This window comes from Salvelinus alpinus, chromosome 9, assembly GCF_045679555.1.
Source record: "Salvelinus alpinus chromosome 9, SLU_Salpinus.1, whole genome shotgun sequence".
NCBI classification, from domain to species: domain Eukaryota; kingdom Metazoa; phylum Chordata; class Actinopteri; order Salmoniformes; family Salmonidae; genus Salvelinus; species Salvelinus alpinus.
The window spans coordinates 80,739,079-80,759,219 of NC_092094.1; the positions used below are offsets into that span (position 1 = coordinate 80,739,079).

General features: G+C 44.1%; 1 protein-coding gene across 4 annotated transcripts in view; it reads left to right on the forward strand.

Moving 5' to 3' along the window:
* Positions 1 to 14,013, forward strand: part of LOC139530722 (low density lipoprotein receptor adapter protein 1-B-like) — a 58,924-nt gene extending 44,911 nt beyond the window's left edge. For 2 of the 4 annotated variants that reach the window (XM_071327375.1, XM_071327373.1), the window contains 4 exons: positions 2,374 to 2,469; positions 8,972 to 9,105; positions 9,923 to 9,957; positions 12,795 to 14,013. In XM_071327375.1, the coding sequence (XP_071183476.1) occupies positions 2,374 to 2,469; positions 8,972 to 9,105; positions 9,923 to 9,957; positions 12,795 to 12,939 (410 nt within the window). In that variant the 3' untranslated portion in view covers positions 12,940 to 14,013. The remainder of the gene's footprint in view (positions 1 to 2,373; positions 2,470 to 8,971; positions 9,106 to 9,922; positions 9,958 to 12,794) is intronic. The other 2 variants (XM_071327377.1, XM_071327374.1) reach the window with 1 other exon arrangement.
* Positions 14,014 to 20,141: the final 6,128 nt, after the last annotated feature.

Below are 20,141 nucleotides of genomic sequence, written 5' to 3' on the forward strand. Positions count from 1 at the left end.
GTTTTAATTCAGATGCATTTCCATTTGATTGTATTATTTTCCAGAGATCAAGGCAGTGGACTATTTCCTCTTTTCTGTGTTCCGTTCCGCATTTCAGAAATGAATATTAAAGCTGAAAATGAGGAGTGCAGGCTTTCCCTCGCTCGCTGCCCTCGTGCCTCGTCAGAGTTCAGACTCAGAGCCATAAGGACTGCTAACCCCTCTGATTTCCTGGGCTGCCTTTTTGTCTTGTTCTACACAATGTGGCTGATGAGGGAGTGGAGGAGAAAGAAGTGATGCTTTGGGGAGCTATCAAAGGGAGTAGTCGTGCTCTCTTGTGGCAGAAGGAGAGCGAACTAACAATCATAGTCTGCTCTGTGAGTTACATGTCCCCTGAGGATTGTGGGTAGGAACATCAGTGTGGTTGTCTCTTTGCTGTACATCACTGCATCCATCCCTCTGCCCCAACCGACCACACTCAACCCCACCATATTTCTCCAAACTGCATCTGTGACCCACATCCTTATAAGATCTCATCTCTATGCATGAGAAGCAATAATTTGAAGTGTATTTACAGTAGACACAACTAGCTAGTATAGCTTTGATATTGACTGTGTGAAGTCTCTCAATATTTTTGGGCGTTGTTTCAATGCCTGATGGCATTCTCTCACACCCTGTCTGGGGGTTATCCCGTGCAGTGTTGCCACCGGAGGGGAAAGAGGGCACAGCCACCCAGGGAATAGTTTGGAACCCAGCCACCACTCAGCCACCTTGGCTCTCCTGGGGAATGGGACTCACGGGGGGGGGGGGACTGCATGTTTTTTTTTATGCTTCTGCTGGACAATGTCTAAGGAGTCCTAAAAGGGACTTAATGTATCCATTGCCCTTGGGGGACAAGCTGACATGTGCTTTTAATCGCCACAGAAGTTAATGGAAGCATGAGTTACAGTAGGTCAGCAGCCAGGCCTTTTGACGAATGATCAAACCTGCAGACAGACTGTGTATGGTCAGACCTGCAGACAGACTGTGTATGGTTTGCTTGAGAGCATCAGAAGTATGTGTGTATGCTTGAGTAAGAACCTCCCCTTTCACCGTGGGGGCAAGAAAACATGCATGCAATGCATAAACATAGTGCATACTGAGGTGTGTGTAGAGACCCACCTAATGTGAACATGTAGACCAGTGTTTCCCAACTCCAGTACCCCCAACAGCAGCACACACTTTTATTTGTAGCCCCAGACAAACTCACACGATTCTACTCATTGAAGACAGGATGATTAGTTGACAAGTTGAATAAGGTGTGTTTGTCCGGGACTACAACAAAAATGTGTGGTGTTGGGAGGACTGGAGTTGGGGTGTTGGGAGGACTGGAGTTGGGGTGTTGGGAGGACTGGAGTTGGGGTGTTGGGAGGACTGGAGTTGGGGTGTTGGGAGGACTGGAGTTGAGAAACAATTATTCTCCAGGAAAGCTCTGTCTCTTTGGGTCAGTGCCTCACGCTGCAACCTGAGCCCTGCTCCTGTTCAGGTAAGGATGTTAGGAGAGGAGACAGGCTTTATCCACGTGACCCAGATGCTCCTTATTAAAGCAGATGAGGAACTGCCTGCCTGATTGACTGGTTCCTGAAGCTACAGACCTGACCACTGTTTGGTTCTACTCGATTTAAATCTCCTGGCCCAAGGCCACTGACTGGCATGTTTAAGTGTAGCCGCTACAGAAGCTTTTGGTCCTTGTGGCGTCTTCAACCCCTCATGTCTAAATATTTAGGTGCATTCGTAAATTCAGTCTGGCTATTTACTCTGATTTCAGAGCACTCTCGTCTGAGTGTGCCAGAGTGCAGAATAACTGATGAATTTACGAACCAGTGTTAGTTGAATATTACCGGCGTTAGTGAACATTGGCACAAAAAAAACGTAATTCAATTGTTTCCAGCAGCACAGTTAGCCACCGACGCTCTAGATAACATGAAAACAGCCTAACCAGCTCTGCTAGGGTGAGTAAAATAGTCAGAGGTTCTCTCATTTGTGTCTGAAAGTAGCTAGCAAATTTAGCCAGTTGGCTTGAGCGCTTGACTCCCGCTGTGAGGTCAGAACCCTTGGATCAACGCTACTCATCGGCCTGAGTGTCCAGTGTGCGCTCTAAAGAATCTCAAATATTTGCGACGCTCCGAATTTACGAGCGGACAATCTGACAATGCTCTGCATTTACGAATGCCCAGAGCGCACTCCAGAGTGAATTTACGAACACATCCATAGTGTTGTTTGGTCAAGTGCCCGATATCTGCTGAGAATGATGAACAATGGTTTACAGACATTACAAACATGATCAGCTAGACATGAATATTCTAGATGATTGTCCCTCTTTTCCCTCGGTCTTTCTATCTCTCTCCTCCACAGACAAGGAGAAGCGTGTGAAGTCTGGGTCGGATGGGGAAGGAGCCAGTAGTAGCCAGTCGGAGAGCTCGGCCAGCCTGGGCAGTCTGAAGGGAGGAGGTGAGTCACCAACCATAACGTCTCTCTGCCTCAGGGATGGAAAGATATTCCAAAGGCAAGATATTCATATAGCCCAGGGGCAGGTGATGATAATCTTGTGCTTGTTGAGTCCTTTGTCTAGGAGTCCATTTTAGCCTAAATCCACCATCACGCACTTATGCTGGTTACTGTCTTTGTTCTTCTGTAGATACTGGCTAGATCAATTCTTCCTTGAGAACTAATGGGGTCTGTTTTTCTCAGAATCTTGTCTCTCTGGTTTTATTTTATATTTTAAAGATATTTGGCACAGAGGAATGTTAAGGAGAAAGGTGAACTCTGGCATGTAAGCTTGAGTCCAACAACAGGAAACCGTTTGTTTGAAAAGCTTGAGGGATCTACATTCTTTGTGGCTGTTCGGTTCCTTGTCCATGGAATTCTGTGAGCCAAGAGATTCTAGTCCCTGTGACCGTTTCCTCAAATCCTGCTGGTGAGGCATATTTAGCTTTAGACCCTGAAGTGCTGTGTTGCCCTCTCTTCTGAGGGACCTGAGTTCATATCCGTTTGGACCTAGTATCTAGGTGTATGGCAATAATAAACTATGTAAGCAGGCAGTATGTGAAAATGAGTGTGTGGACTGGGGGGGCCAACCATAAATAGTGCAGAGCCTCCACCTAGTGGGAATATACCCCTAAAGTGTGAGTGTGTACAGTACCGGTCAAAAGTTGGGACACACTTACTTATTCGAGGGATGTTCTTTATTTTTTTTACAATTTTCTACATTGTGGAATAATAGTGAAGACATCAAAACTATAAAATAACACATATGGAATCATGTAGTAACCAAAAAAGTGTTAAACAAATATTTTAGATTCTTCAAAGTAGCCACCATTTGCCTTGATGACAGCATCAGATATCTATCCATCTATCGATATATATATATATATATATACACATATACACTGCTCAAAAAAATAAAGGGAACACTAAAATAACACATCCTAGATCTGAATGAATGAAATATTCTTATTAAATACTTTTTTCTTTACATAGTTGAATGTGCTGACAACAAATTTACACAAAAATTATCAATGGAAATCAAATTTATCAACCCATGGAGGTCTGGATTTGGAGTCACACTCAAAATTAAAGTGGAAAACCACACTACAGGCTGATCCAACTTTGATGTAATGTCCTTAAAACAAGTCAAAATGAGGCTCAGTAGTGTGTGTGGCCTCCACGTGCCTGTATGACCTCCCTACAACGCCTGGGCATGCTCCTGATGAGGTGGCGGATGGTCTCCTGAGGGATTTCCTCCCAGACCTGGACTAAAGCATCCGCCAACTCCTGGACAGTCTGTGGTGCAACGTGGCGTTGGTGGATGGAGTGAGACATGATGTCCCAGATGTGCTCAATTGGATTCAGGTCTGGGGAATGGGCGGGCCAGTCCATAGCATCAATGCCTTCCTCTTGCAGGAACTGCTGACACACTCCAGCCACATGAGGTCTAGCATTGTCTTGCATTAGGAGGAACCCAGGGCCAACCGCACCAGCATATGGTCTCACAAGGGGTCTGAGGATCTCATCTCGGTACCTAATGGCAGTCAGGCTACCTCTGGCGAGCACATGGAGGGCTGTGCGGCCCCCAAAGAAATGCCACCCCACACCATGACTGACCCACCGCCAAATCGGTCATGCTGGAGGATGTTGCAGGCAGCAGAACGTTCTCCACGGCGTCTCCAGACTCTATCACGTCTGTCACGTGCTCAGTGTGAACCTGCTTTCATCTGTGAAGTGGCGAATTTGCCAATCTTGGTGTTCTCTGGCATATGCCAAACGTCCTGCACGGTGTTGGGCTGTAAGCACAACCCCCACCTGTGGACGTCGGGCCATCATACCACCCTCATGGAGTCTGTTTCTGACCGTTTGAGCAGACACATGCACATTTGTGGCCTGCTGGAGGTCATTTTGCAGGGCTCTGGCAGTGCTCTCCCTGCTCCTCCTTGCACAAAGGCGGAGGTAGCGGTCATGCTGCTGGGTTGTTGCCCTTCTACGGCCTCCTCCACGTCTCCTGATGTACTGGCCTGTCTCCTGGTAGCGCCTCCATGCTCTGGACACTACGCTGACAGACACAGCAAACCTTCTTGCCACAGCTCGCATTGATGTGCCATCCTGGATGAGCTGCACTACCTGAGCCACTTGTGTGGGTTGTAGACTCCGTCTCATGCTACCACTAGAGTGAAAGCACCGCCAGCATTCAAAAGTGACCAAAACATCAGCCAGGAAGCATAGGAACTGAGAAGAGGTCTGTGGTCACCACCTGCAGAACCACTCCTTTATTGGGGGTGTCTTGCTAATTGCCTATAATTTCCACCTTCTGTCTATTCCATTTGCACAACAGCATGTGAAAGTTATTGTCAGTCAGTGTTGCTTCCTAAGTGGACAGTTTGATTTCACAGAAGTGTGATTGACTTGGAGTTACATTGTGTTGTTTAAGTGTTCCCTTTATTTTTTTGAGCAGTGTATATATATATATATATATATACAGTGGTCCCCACTGTATATATATATATATACAGTGGGGAGAACAAGTATTTGATACACTGCCGATTTTGCAGGTTTTCCTACTTACAAAGCATGTAGAGGTCTGTAATTTGTATCATAGGTACATTTCAACTGTGAGAGACGGAATCTAAAACAAAAATCCAGAAAATCACATTGTATGATTTTTAAGTAATTCATTTGCATTTTATTGCATGACATAAGTATTTGATACATCAGAAAAGCAGAACTTAATATTTGGTACAGAAACCTTTGTTTGCAATTACAGAGATCATACGTTTCCTGTAGTTCTTGACCAGGTTTGCACACACTGCAGCAGGGATTTTGGCCCACTCCTCCATACAGACCTTCTCCAGATCCTTCAGGTTTCGGGGCTGTCACTGGGCAATACGGACTTTCAGCTCCCTCCAAAGATTTTCTATTGGGTTCAGGTCTGGAGACTGGCTAGGCCACTTCAGGACCTTGAGATGCTTCTTACAGAGCCACTCCTTAGTTGCCCTGGCTGTGTGTTTAGGGTCATTGTCATGCTGGAAGACCCAGCCACGACCCATCTTCAATGCTCTTACTGAGGGAAGGAGGTTGTTGGCCAAGATCTCGCGATACATGGCCCCATCCATCCTCCCCTCAATACGGTGCAGTCGTCCTGTCCCCTTTGCAGAAAAGCATCCCCAAAGAATTATGTTTCCACCTCCATGCTTCATGGTTGGGATGGTGTTGTACTCATCCTTCTTCTTCCTCCAAACACGGCGAGTGGAGTTTAGACCAAAAAGCTCTATTTTTGTCTCATCAGACCACAGACCTTCTCCCATTCCTCCCCTGGATCATCCAGATGGTCATTGGGAAATTTCAGACGGGCCTGGACATGCGCTGGCTCGAGCAGGGGGACCTTGCGTGCGCTGCAGGATTTTAATACATGACGGCGTAGTGTGTTACTAATGGTTTTCTTTGAGACTGTGGTCCCAGCTCTCTTCAGGTCATTGACCAGGTCCTGCCGTGTAGTTCTGGGCTGATCCCTCACCTTCCTCATGATCATTGATGCCCCACGAGGTGAGATCTTGCATGGAGCCCCAGCCCGAGGGTGATTGACCGTCATCTTGAACTTCTTCCATTTTCTAATAATTGCGCCAACAGTCGTTGCCTTCTCACCAAGCTGCTTGCCTATTGTCCTGTAGCCCATCCCAGCCTTGTGCAGGTCTACAATTTTATCCCTGATGTCCTTACACAGCTCTCTGGTCTTGGCCATTGTGGAGAGGTTGGAGTCTGTTTGATTGAGTGTGGGGACAGGTATCTTTTATACAGGTAACGAGTTCAAACAGGTGCAGTTAATACAGGTAATGAGTGGAGAACAGGAGGGCTTCTTAAAGAAAAACTAACAGGTCTGTGAGAGCCGGAATTCTTACTGGTTGGTAGGTGATCAAATACTTATGTCATGCAATAAAATGCAAATTAATTACTTAAAAATCATACAATGTGATTTTCTGGATTTTTGTTTTAGATTCCGTCTCTCACAGTTGAAGTGTACCTATAATACAAATTACAGACCTCTACATGCTTTGTAAGTAGGAAAATCAGCAGTGTATCAAATACTTGTTCTCCCCACTGTATATATACACTAATTAGTAAAGATCTGGTACCAGGGTTTAGTGCCTCAGAGTGCTCAAAGCTACTTTAAAATGTGGATCCCTTCCTTTCAACACAATAAAAGAAACAAGAAAACTGCTCAGTCCCAAATAAACTTAAGGTCCTGTGTCCAAGAATCTGTTCCAAGCTTTACTGGCGCCTGACCTGAGGCGCAGCGCGCGAATGGAAACGGTCAACGGACCTGTGGCTGTCCCAATAAAACACCCTGGAACAGCTCGACACAGTTCCTTTTGTGAAAACACAAACTAAATGGTGCTCTTTCATTTAAACGGGACCACTCGAACTATTAACTCCTCTCACTTTTACCACAACCAATGGCAACTCACGACCGTGGCAAAGCTGTCTCAGTATATCGGTTGAGAGAGCTTAAGAGTAGCCTGTTGATGACAGTTGATTCTCTGTCGGAAAAAGTACCACCTACAAATCCCTCACTGTCCTCACGGTGATCAAATAAATGTTTGTCATATTTAGTACTTTTATTTTCACTGGTGAACGAGTTACACAACTTTACACTGCTTGAAACAACTAATTAGCAAACGTTGATGTTTTCAATAGTCTTCCCTCACTCGCGTTGCACAGTTCCCTAGCAACCGCTCAGTCTCCCAAATATGTCCCACATGCAACAATACCAGTACATACTTAAGGAATAAGGCATGAGGGGGTGTGGTATATGGCCAATATACCATGGCCAAGGGCTGTTCTTATGTACGACGCAATGCAGAGTGCCTGGATACAGACCTTAGCCGTGGTATATTGGCCACATACCACAAACCCCCGAGGTGCCTTATTGCTATTATAAACTGGTGACCAACGTAATTAGAGCAGTAAAAACAAATGTTTTGTCATACCCGCGGTATGCGTTCTGATATACCACGGCTGTCAGCCAATCAGCATTCAGGGCTCAACCCACCCAGTTTATAATAAGTAATACAGTCTGTGCAAAAAAACAACAAAGTAACCAGGGGGGTTACAGCTGCATTCCAGATCCAGAGCCTGAGAGGGAATGACGCTGACCCTACACCATACAGTACCTCTGGCACTCTGACTTCTCCCTCTTCTCCCCTCCTCCTCATAAAGAGCATCCTTAAAACATCAGCTTAGCCACGCGTCCCCGTCTTCTGGCCAGTTGGACCCCAGCCAGCCAGAGTGGGATCCCTCAGCTGACACTGTTAACATTGGCCGGGACTGGATCAGCTCGAGATCACAAAAGGATCAGGGCCATTTGAGTTCAGAGATTTATAGATCCTCTCTAGAGAGGAGGGTAAAACCCTTGACCTGGAAATTATATTTTTGTAACAGAGGGGCTTTGGTGTAAGGGGATTGCAGCCCTGTCACTTTATTTTTGGCAGTACTTGAGCTATGACTCACAGAGGGATGTGTGGGTTAGACCCATAATGAAGTGGTATTGACAGGGATGCAACGTGCTCACAGTAAGTATACACCACCTGGGAGCCTCAGGAAGGCGTGTTGCTGGAGCCCCTCCCTCTCTGATAGTTTCCTGCTCATCACACAAACTAATGTTTGTGTGCTGACGTGTGCATCTCTATGCACATGCTCCCGTGTCCCCTCTACTTGGAGATGTAGTTTCTTAGAGGCCTGTATCATGATACTCCTGTTTGCCGCTCACTCCCTGGGGCAAGCCTGCCAGACGATGCCCAGACCCCAGCCACACTCCAAAGCATGCAAACATTTAAAAATATGTTGCTTATGCTTTTTATCTATCAAATGTATTGCACAACTAGCTACATTTAGTTTTTTTTATCACGTTATACATTTATTTGGGGATTCCACCCTGTAATTTGCCTGATACGCGATTGGAGAAGGAGTCTCATTTCATACATGGCCGTTTGTCTACATTCCCTCTTCTCGGTTACCTTTGACCTTTTTCGAAAGGAGGACAGAGAGGACCCAACAGTTGAGCAAATCTAATTAAGAAAAGGCCATGGTCTTCTAAGGATAAAGAAGGATATGAGGTGCTTAATGGAGCCAAGTACAACTTTGAGACGGGTTTAGAGAACTGAGATTTCACCTTCTCTTCTCAAGGGACCGGCGACAGTTAGTCTGACCAGACAATCAATGCTCAGAGAATTAGGCCATGGTCCTAAAGATTCCCATAATGGCCTTTGTGTGCATGATTCCGGTTAATGTTATGTTTGCATATGATGATTATAAGTGTGCATGAGTATTGGTGCAAGAATGCTATGATAAATTACTTGGTAGACGTCTCACTTGTACAGCTTGTAATGTCATTTAGGCAATACTTTTCAGGTTTGTATATGTCTCTGAGTTCCATTAAGTATGTTTGCTTTCCATTGTTTTACAGAAGTGGCCACAGGAAACCTTCTAGACTTGGCAGAGGGGGCGAACATTGCGCTGGTCCACTCGGGGACAAAGGAGAGCGAACCGGACCCCTTCATGGTGCGCAACCACTCCACAGAGAACAACAATACTGTATGGGTAAGAGAATGGGGGCTAGAATAGTACTACTGGAGCTGCACAGGCTTGATAAGAGGGGCAATGCTTTATGGATGACAACCAAAGGCTTGGAGGGCATATGTTTTGCTACAACTAGCTGTATGGGTTAGATAAAATGGACGGAACAGCAACAGTACACTGTACGGGTAAGATGGAAACAATACACTATTGGCAATAGCTCCTAGCATACACGCTTTATTCAAAGGCAGGGTATTTATACTAGAGCAGTGTTTCCCAACCCTGGTCCTCCAGTACCCCCAACAGTACACCGTTTAGTTTTATCCCTGTACAAACACACCTCATTGAGACCTTGATGATTAGTTGACAAGTTGAATCAAGTGTGCTTGTCCAGAGTTGCAATAAAAATGTGTACAGTAAGGGGGGTACTGGATGTGTACAGTAAGGGGGGTACTGGAGGACCAGGGTTGGGAAACACTGTACTAGAGTATATGTATGGGTTGAGTTAAGCTCAGGACAATGGTGCATTGAAAAGGGCAATACTTGTCAGATGGTTCCCATAACAGGGGAGGGTGTGAGGTTGTTACTCTACAATTATATACTTATTTGGATAGAGGTGTGTGTGTGTGTGTGTGTGTTAACTTTAGCTGCTCATAACTCAAAGCTACCTTTTTAAATCTACTGTAAAACCATAAGAGCAGTTTGATGCCATTTATCTTTATTGGAGATCACTTCCTGTAGTGTACCTACTTGTAAACCTTTTTCTAACTGTTTTTAACAGTATTTAAATTACTTTGACATTGTCTTCTTTCACTGACCTTGTCTGTTTTTTTTCTGGTAGGAGCTTGAGGATGGTCTGGATGAAGCTTTCTCAAGGTGGGTGATGTTACTGTACCTCGTACAGTCCCCCTCTGCAGTAACCCACCACACACACACACACTGTTCTGGAAATAGCCGGTGGTTAGGGCTCGTCTCATAAATGCTGCCACTCCCTCCTCCTGGCTCGTTGCGCTTATATCTAAGAAACAGGCTGTGTTTTTAGTTTACTGGCGTCAACACCACACTTAGTCGTCATCTGCTTTCTCAGCCTCTCTTTCTTTTGGCCCCCACATGCAGTGATTTAACAGTAAGTTTTCAAGTTGGGATAGATTGAATCTGGCAGACAAGAATGGTTGTGGTTGAGGGATAAATAGAGAGCATTGGTTTTCGGTCACACAACTAGCAGGTTCAATGTTGACTGGACATGTCCTTCAGTGTATTCCTTGTGCTTTTGCACAGACGGGGATTACTCAAGGGCTCATTTTAAGCTAACCCAACTCATGCAGAGCTCAAAGGACGCCATTTTGTTTCAATCAACCCTGATGGGGTTTTGAGGCCTACTGTGGAGTTTGGGGAGCTGAATTCCCAATATTTATTTGTTTTTATATTTATTTGTTTTCTAATGTCTCCACAGAGTAAGAGTCTAATTCCAGTCTTGTCAGTGCTTTAATTTCCCCCAGGACTCTCTTAATTTTCTCAGTTGAAACTGACAGTGGCCGCCTCTGTCTGTCTAGAGGTAGGGACAGTTTGCTTCATCGACTGGTAATCAAGCCATCTAACGCTGTTATCAGATAATTATTTGTCTGCGCACACAGTAATTACTCACTAAGCTGTTAATATCTGCTGCGGTGTCTGTTGCTGTGATTAACGAGGGGACTCTGGTGAAGTGATTGTCTTAATTGAGGGAAATTTAGGAGGTTCAAGCCTTTGAGGAGGCAGAGGATCTGGTGCAAGCCTTTGAGGAGGCGTTGAGCCAATGGTGAAACGAAGTGTCATATGGACTGACCTGGATGTCCAGCCAGACATGACCTGGACGATCTGCTGATGTCAGTACTTGTAGACTCATTTCTCTTTTTTATTTTTTTAGTTCCATGCCTGTTGCTGATATATGTGTATGGAGAGTTTTTCATTACATAGGCTGCCACTTCAAAGCCTCTGTCACTGGACTCAAACAAGCTAGCTCTTTAGTATGAATTTTCTAAAAAAGACCCAGTGATGACAGAAACATTAGATTCTGTCTGTGAGACCTTAGTCTTCCTCAAGACTGGGCTGTTTGGCCACACGCAGGGAGTTTATAATCAGGTATATTTTGTTGTTGCTAATGCTTGTTCTTTCCTTTATTTTCCTTGGGAATGGGGTGGAGTGAGGTCAGACTTTTCCTCTGTGTTTGAGGAAAGAGCTTTCAGTAAAAGGCAGTTAATTGGCAGTAGGGCTTTGGTTCCTCCAAACATGCTGTGGGTGGTAGAATGGGGTAGCAGAACTCTGGAAGTCAAAGGACGCATGTAATGTAGACAGTGGTTTTCCTCCTTCGGGACTTCTTGTGAATCCAAGAACAGTTTTAGTGTCAATCCTCCATCCTTGTATGTTAGGTTTTAGAACTAGTAAAACACTATAGTGTTGACATTTCTTCCCTTCATTCTCTGCGTGAGTGATTTTAAGTTCAGCTGTATGGTCATGTAAACCTCTCCCTGTACATCCCTTTAAACAATGGTATGTAGCAAAGTTGAGCCCAGGGCTTTTTCTCAATACTGATACTGACCTTGGACTGATGAGCCATTGCTCTATCTCGAGGGATTACAGTGACACCTTCTGGCAGTTCCTCATTATGACTATAGGGGACTGATTTTCTCATCTTTTAGTACTGGTATGAGGTTCTAAACAGCTGTCTGACATTTTACATTTCCTTTGCACCCCTCAGCCACAGTCTGGATAGCTTTGAATCATACTCAGGTAATGACGTCATCCATTGGATGTGCCGTGTCGCCCCCCCCCATTACTTCCCCCAGTCACCACCACTCTCATCCAAACTGTGACCCCCTCTGTCACTCTCTTGTCCTCACCGAACCCAGCCCATCTGTCTGAGCGTGGATGTGTACATTACTGCCACCATGTAGTTGCATATCTCGATGTAGGAGTGTTCCATTACCACAGCTCGGAACCCTGTCCTATTGATTTTCCCTGTTGACGATGCTGAGGTAACGAAGGGCTCAAACCGAGAAGTACCCATCTGATTTAAGTTTGGACTAGAGGATCCTACTTAAAAGCAGCAAAGTGCACAGAGGCTGGGAAGGCTGTGCTGTGTATGCAAGGCAGGGTTTTATGCTAAAGTGTTGATTTGTTATTTATTCTAATTTTGTCCATGTTTCGGATTTGTGTTTTTCTTCTTTATAATCATCAGCCATTTCACCGTTGTTGCCACATCACTAAATGAGTGATGACATGGTGAGCCAAGTGGTTACTGTGGTAGCAGTGAAGTGTTGAAAGTGTTTGGCGTGTGTTGAAACATTGTCTTGTGTCAGGTCTGAGAGCTGTAGTCGTGTGAAGAGATTGTCTTAGATGACCATACCTCACTGTTTGATAATTTCACACAACATGCCTCTACTGTTTAGTACTGGATACTGTAACACGAGACCAACACAGTATTTGTAGTTACACTTACTCAAATTTGACACATTTGTGTATAGTATATTTAATGTAATGTTCAACAATGTTTGCTAGTAGCCAATACACACATTTGACAATTTAAATTGTACTACTGCCCAATGCTTTTCAATGTTAATGCTACCACATCTCCATTCATTTCAATGTATTGAGTGTTCACATCCCATCTGTTATATGGTGTCTTTTGCCTGATGAATGTGATAAGTGAAATGTCTTTCCTTCTCCCCGTCTAGACTCGCTGAGTCTCGCAATAACCCCCAGGTCCTGGACATTGGGGTAAACCCTCAGGACTTCAACACCGAAGAGTGCCTGTCCCCAACTAACTGGGACAAAACAGACGCAGACAACACCGAGAAAGACGATATGTTTGGGTTCTAAGGGTGGAGCCACTGCGGACGCAAGGCATCGAGGAAGGGAGAGAAAGATGGAGGGATTTGAGTGAAAGCAGTAGAGGCAGTAACGATATCTGTGAAATAGTAGTGCCATGGAGTTTGTACCTGATTCTCCCTGAAAGTCCACTCAGTGGTGCCATCTTGAGGGATGTGACTGTTTGTGCATCTAGCTGACCAACCAGGTGAGACCTTCCTGAGCAGAGAGCCTCCAGAACTCATACCAAAGCAATGTAACCATTTTGTTTCTTTTAATTAAATGTTAAACATGCAGTCATCTGGTGTTTGTTAAATTCAACTGTGCATTAATTTTTTATTTTTCTATTTGCCCACTGTATATGTATCTACTGGTATATTTGAACTGTGTGTGTGTGTGTACCAAATGTAAGTATGTATCTACTGTATACATAAGCTGATAGAAAGAGCTATATTTTATCATTTTTTTAGCATTTGGTGAAGGCGCAGTTAAGCATTTAGAGGCAGAAAATTGATAAAACAGGTTAACACCTATGGTCAGTGTTTGATGTGGAGTCAGGGAACATAACAACCATGGCATTAGCCCTATGTTAATGTACCTGTGGATGGAGGGGAAACTTCACAAGTGATGGATTGAAAGCCACCAGCTGAACTCCAGCCCCGATGCCAAATATAAGAATAAAGAGTGCGGGTGACTCACCTCTGTGCTCTAATAATTGGGCAAACAGGCTTGATCAAAATTGACTTGCATATATAATGTGTGAGTTGTGTGTATATGGATTCATCTTTTATTCTATTGCTAGATCTATTTTTGCACTACTCATCCCTCTCCAAAGCACATACTTTCATGTTGGGGATTGTTATAACATCAAACTCTTACATATACCACTGTAATGTTGTCTATGACCTTGTTTGTGCTAATAAAGATTTTGATAGTTTACTCATCAGTTTGGGGATGGTGTATGAGGATTTGAGGTCAAGTCTCAGTGTTAATGTCTGACATTTTTCTTAGTTTTAAATGTATTTAAATCATTTCCGGTATTATGTTACTCCTATTGAATTCAATAAAATGTATGTATCAATGTGAGGCTGTTTTAATAATATACTGTACATGTACACACACACACACCAGTTACAAATATTACAGCTCAGCTTTCTCATAGGCCACCTGTGGTTACATTCTAGTAACTCATGAGTCATAACATTGGCATTAAGCATGTTATTTGTGGGTAAAACCATTAGCCAACGCCATATTAAACAAATTCGATGGTATCCAAATAAAATATTTTTGGTGCATTTGTCAAATTGACCTGATATCCATAACGTGATTGAACTCATTGACCTTTCTTGAGCACGCACCTGCTAAGCCCCCAAAGTTTTTTTGGGGCCGTGCAGTGGCTAATTTCGCAAAAGTGGTGAGTTGGCTAGCTAGCTATGTTTGACACCGTTCAGCTAGTTATTAAAAAAATATCAAACCATACAAACAACTATTTTGCGTTAGATCGATAAACATTTTTCTGATGGGAGGGTGAGGCGAAGTGCTAACGCGGTAACTTAGCTAACTAGCTTTAACATTTCACTTCTTTTCCCCCCAACTTGGAAAACATAAATGATGCTAACTAGCTAAGGTCATTTTTGAAGCAGGTCACCTCTTTCGATAACAGTGAATAAGATTTCAAATGTTAGTGTGAGATGCATAGGCATGATGTGATGAATGCATTTTCCAGCTGTAGTTTTCTACCTCGCTACTCTAGTACCTAAGGGATGGATCGAAATTTACAGAATCGGTACATGCTTTTAATTTCTGTCAAGGGGAGAGTTAAGTATTTTTAAAATCTAGTCTAGGGAAGGGTCACGTAATTGATGTAATTTCAATATTTCTGTGTTTTAGAATGAGTTGCGTATTAGGCTATATACCTGTGTGCCCAATGCAGCCCCTCGTCTCTGGTTCTCTGCTGGGCATGCAATATCAAATGCATCTATAGGCTATTTAGTATGGTCTCAATCAAATGTTCCATAGGCTACGAATTGCATGCTTGGAGAAGCACAGAGCAAAGTTATATTTCTAAGATAGCTGCTGGGATGGTGTAAATAAAACTAGGCTGCATTACACACGGCAATGGATATTCCAACCCTGACCCTGTTTTGATCTTGCTGATCCAAATATTTTTTGTGTGCTGCCTAACCAATGCTGTGCTGGGTGTAGTGCTACAGTGGCAGGTCAGGAGGAGATTCAAAGAATTCTTCTGAAAATAATATTTGATTAGGCCTAGTCCAAAAATATGCCATATCTCGCACACGGACTAGCTTATGTTCTGCTCAGTTTGAGAAGGAGGACGAAGATGAGGTCAAAGAGGTCAAATTTGATAGCTTGCTACTACTATAATTAATTTGAATAAAAACAGTTTTTGGGCATTATGTATTTATGAGAGTTATTGACCTCACAATAAGCCAGATTCTAGTTACTTACATTGTGGTGCTGAAACTTGAACCAGCATCCAGTTTGCTGAGCAGAGTGTTGGGGGCTATTTTGTAAATTACATCGCCGAAGTCAAGGATCGGTAGGATAGTCAGTTTTACGAGGGTAAGTTTGGTGGCATGAGTGAAGGAGGCTTTGTTGCGAAATAGGTTGCCGGTTCTAGATTTAATTTTGGATTGGAGATGTTTAATGTGAGTCTGGAAGGAGAGTGTACAGTCTAACCAGACACCTAGGTATTTGTAGTTGTCCACATATTTTAGGTCAGAACCGTCCAGAGTAGTGATGCTAGTTGGGCAGGAGGGTGCGGGCAGCCATCGGTTGAAGAGAATGCACTTAGTTTTACTAGCATTCAAAAGCAGTTGGAGGCCAAGGAAGGAGTGTTGTATGGCATTGAAGCTCGTCTGGAGGTTTGTTAGCAGTGTCCAAAGAAGGACCAGATGTATACAGAATGGCGTCGTCTGCGTAGAGGTGGATCAGAGAATCACCAGCAGCAAGAACGACATCATTGGTATACAGTGGTCTCCAAAATTACTGGCACCCCTGACTGGCAATGCACAAACAATACTTTAAAAAATATAAACAATATAATTATAGAGATAAACTCAAAATACCAACATGTGAAAGATACTGTACTTTATTAATGTTTCAATGGAACCCATCAAAATTATTTATTGATTAAAAAATAAATAAAAAATCAATGTCCTCCAAATCAAGGTTTCACAATGAATTGCACCCTTAAATATTATTGTAAATAACATCTACCAAAATTAAACCAGGAATTAAATTCCACTTATTTAAGTTTATCTAAGTGTTAAGGAACTATATTGAGCCATTACATCACTTCCTTTGTCACTAGGGTATAAAAATGAGGTAACAGGCATGCAATATCTCTTTGTCATCAAAGACCACGAAGAAAAGAAAAGAACTGGCAGTTCAAAAGGGACAGATGGTCGTAGACCTTCATAAATCTGGTAATGGCTACAAGAAGATCCACAAACGATTGAATATACCACTGAGCACTGTCAGGGCAATTATTAAAACGTTCAAAAGATATAGAACAGTTGAAAACGTCACGGGTAGAGGACGCAAATGCATTTTGCCCCACAGGATAGGGAGGAGGATTGTGAGATAAGCAACAAAATCCCCAAGAATCACTGTGAAAGAATTGCAGGCCTTGGTGGCATCTTGGGGTCACCAGGTTTAAAAAAGCACCATCAGACGCCACCTCCACAACCAAAGGCTCTTTGGAAGGGTTGCCAGAAGAAAGCCCTTAATGACCCCAAGACACAGACGCAAGCGCTTGGAGTTTGCCAAACGTCATTTAAATTATGATTGGAAGAAGGTGCTCTGGTCAGATGAGACCAAAATTGAACGTTTTGGTCAGATACAGCATCGGCATGTTTGGCGTCGAAACAGAGATGCATACAAGGAGAGGCACCTCATACTCACGGTGAAATATGGTGGTGGGTCAGTGATGTTTTGGGGCTGTTTTAATTCCAGAGGTCCAAAGGCACTGGTTAAGATTGATAGCATAATGAATTCCACCAAGTACCAGGCAATTTTGGCTGACAATCTGGTTGCCTCTGCCAGAAGGCTGGGACTTGGCCGTATGTGGACTTACCAACAAGACAATGACCCAAAACATACCTCAAGATCCACACAGAAATGGTTCTGTGACAACAAAATCAATGTTCTGCCATGGTCATCTCAGTCGCCGGACCTCAATCCAATCGAAAACCTGTGGGCTGAGTTGAAGAGGGCAGTTGATAAGCGCAAACCCAAGAATGTGAAGGATCTTGAAAGGATCTGCATAGAGGAATGGTCCAAAATCCCTCCAAATGTGTTCCTTAACCTTGTCAAACATTACAGGAAAAGACCATGCTGTTATCCTTGCCAGAGATGGTGGCACTAAGTACTAAATGAGGAGTGCCAATAATTATGAAACCTTGATTTTGGTGAAATGTATTTTGTAGTAAATAATTGTATGATTTTGGTGGGTTCCATTGAAACGTTAATAAAGTACAGTATTTCTCAAATGTTGGTATTTTGAGTTTCTCTATAATTATATTGTTTATATATTTTTAAGTGTTGTTTGTGCATTGCCAGTCAGGGGTGCCAGTAATTTATGAGCCCACTGTATACAGAGAAAAGAGTCGGCCCGAGAATTGAACCCTGTGGCACCCCCATAGAGACTGCCAGAGGTCTGGACAACAGGCCCTCCGATTTGACACACTGAACTCTATCTGAGAAGTAGTTGGTGAACCAGGCGAGGCAGTAATTTGAGAAGCCAAGGCTATTGAGTCTGCCGATAAGAATGCGGTGATTGACAGAGTCGAAAGCCTTGGCCAGGTCGATGAAGACGGCTGCACAGTACTGTCTTTTATCGATGGCGGTTATGATATCGTTTAGGACCTTGAGCGTGGCTGAGCTGCACCCATGACCAGCTCGGAAACCAGATTGCATAGTGGAGAAGGTACGGTGGGATTCGAAATGGTCGGTGATCTGTTGATTAACTTGACTTTCGAAGATTTTAGAAAGGCAGGGCAGGATGGATATAAGTCTATAACAGTTTGGGTCTAGAGTGTCTCCCCCTTTGAAGAGGGGGATGACCGCGGCAGCTTTCCAATCTTTGGGGATCTCAGACGATACGAAAGAGAGGTTGAATAGGCTAGTAACAGGATTTAGAACCGTTTCTAAAATCACATTTATTTATAAAGCCCTTTTTACATCAGTCGATGTCACAAAGTGCTGTACAGAAACCCAGCCTAAAACCCCAAACAGCAAGCAATGCAGATGTAGAAGCACGGTGGCTAGGAAAAACTCCCTAGAAAGGCAGGAACCTTGGAAGAAACCTAGAGAGGAACCAGGCTCTGAGGTGTGGCCAGTCCTCTTCTGGCTGTGCCGGGTGGAGATTATAACAGAACATGGCCAAGATGTTCAAACGTTCATAGATGACCAGCAGGGTCAGATAATAAAAATGGCATATCAAAGGCTCTGGTCTGTCCAAGAAGTGAGGGTAAACAGTAAGGATGTTCTGTGCTATACACTATGTTTTAATTATTATTTTGGGTATAGGGGAGGGTCACTTTTTTTTCTTCAAGCGTTTAGGGAGGGTTTAGGTAAAATATATTTTGCTAAAGAGAGGTACGATTTTCTCCATGTAACCCTTATTACACTGCTCAAAAAAATAAAGGGAACACTAAAATAACACATCCTAGATCTGAATGAATGAAATATTCTTATTAAATACTTTTTCCTTTACATAGTTGAATGTGCTGACAACAAAATCACACAAAAATTATCAATGGAAATCAAATTTATCAACCCATGGAGGTCTGGATTTGGAGTCACACTCAAAATTAAAGTGGAAAACCACACTACAGGCTGATCCAACTTTGATGTAATGTCCTTAAAACAAGTCAAAATGAGGCTCAGTAGTGTGTGTGGCCTCCACGTGCCTGTATGACCTCCCTACAACGCCTGGGCATGCTCCTGATGAGGTGGCGGATGGTCTCCTGAGGGATCTCCTCCCAGACCTGGACTAAAGCATCCGCCAACTCCTGGACAGTCTGTGGTGCAACGTGGCTTTGGTGGATGGAGCGAGACATGATGTCCCAGATGTGCTCAATTGGATTCAGGTCTGGGGAACGGGCGGGCCAGTCCATAGCATCAATGCCTTCCTCTTGCAGGAACTGCTGACACACTCCAGCCACATGAGGTCTAGCATTGTCTTGCATTAGGAGGAACCCAGGGCCAACCGCACCAGCATATGGTCTCACAAGGGGTCTGAGGATCTCATCTCGGTACCTAATGGCAGTCAGGCTACCTCTGGCGAGCACATGGAGGGCTGTGCGGCCCCCCAAAGAAATGCCACCCCACACCATGACTGACCCACCGCCAAACCGGTCATGCTGGAGGATGTTGCAGGCAGCAGAACGTTCTCCACGGCGTCTCCAGACTCTGTCACGTCTGTCACATGTGCTCAGTATGAACCTGCTTTCATCTGTGAAGAGCACAGGGCGCCAGTGGCGAATTTGCCAATCTTGGTGTTCTCTGGCAAATGCCAAACGTCCTGCACGGTGTTGGGCTGTAAGCACAACCCCCACCTGTGGACGTCGGGCCCTCATACCACCCTCATGGAGTCTGTTTCTGACCGTTTGAGCAGACACATGCACATTTGTGGTCTGCTGGAGGTCATTTTGCAGGGCTTTGGCAGTGCTCCTCCTTGCACAAAGGCGGAAGTAGCGGTCCTGCTGCTGGGTTGTTGCCCTCCTACGGCCTCCTCCACGTCTCCTGATGTACTGGCCTGTCTCCTGGTAGCGCCTCCATGCTCTGGACACTACGCTGACAGACACAGCAAACCTTCTTGCCACAGCTCGCATTGATGTGCCATCCTGGATGAGCTGCACTACCTGAGCCACTTGTGTGGGTTGTAGACTCCGTCTCATGCTACCACTAGAGTGAAAGCACCGCCAGCATTCAAAAGTGACCAAAACATCAGCCAGGAAGCATAGGAACTGAGAAGTGGTCTGTGGTCACCACCTGCAGAACCACTCCTTTATTGGGGGTGTCTTGCTAATTGCCTATAATTTCCACCTGTTGTCTATTACATTTGCACAACAGCATGTGAAATTTATTGTCAATCAGTGTTGCTTCCTAAGTGGACAGTTTGATTTCACAGAAGTGTGATTGACTTGGAGTTACATTGTGTTGTTTAAGTGTTCCCTTTATTTTTT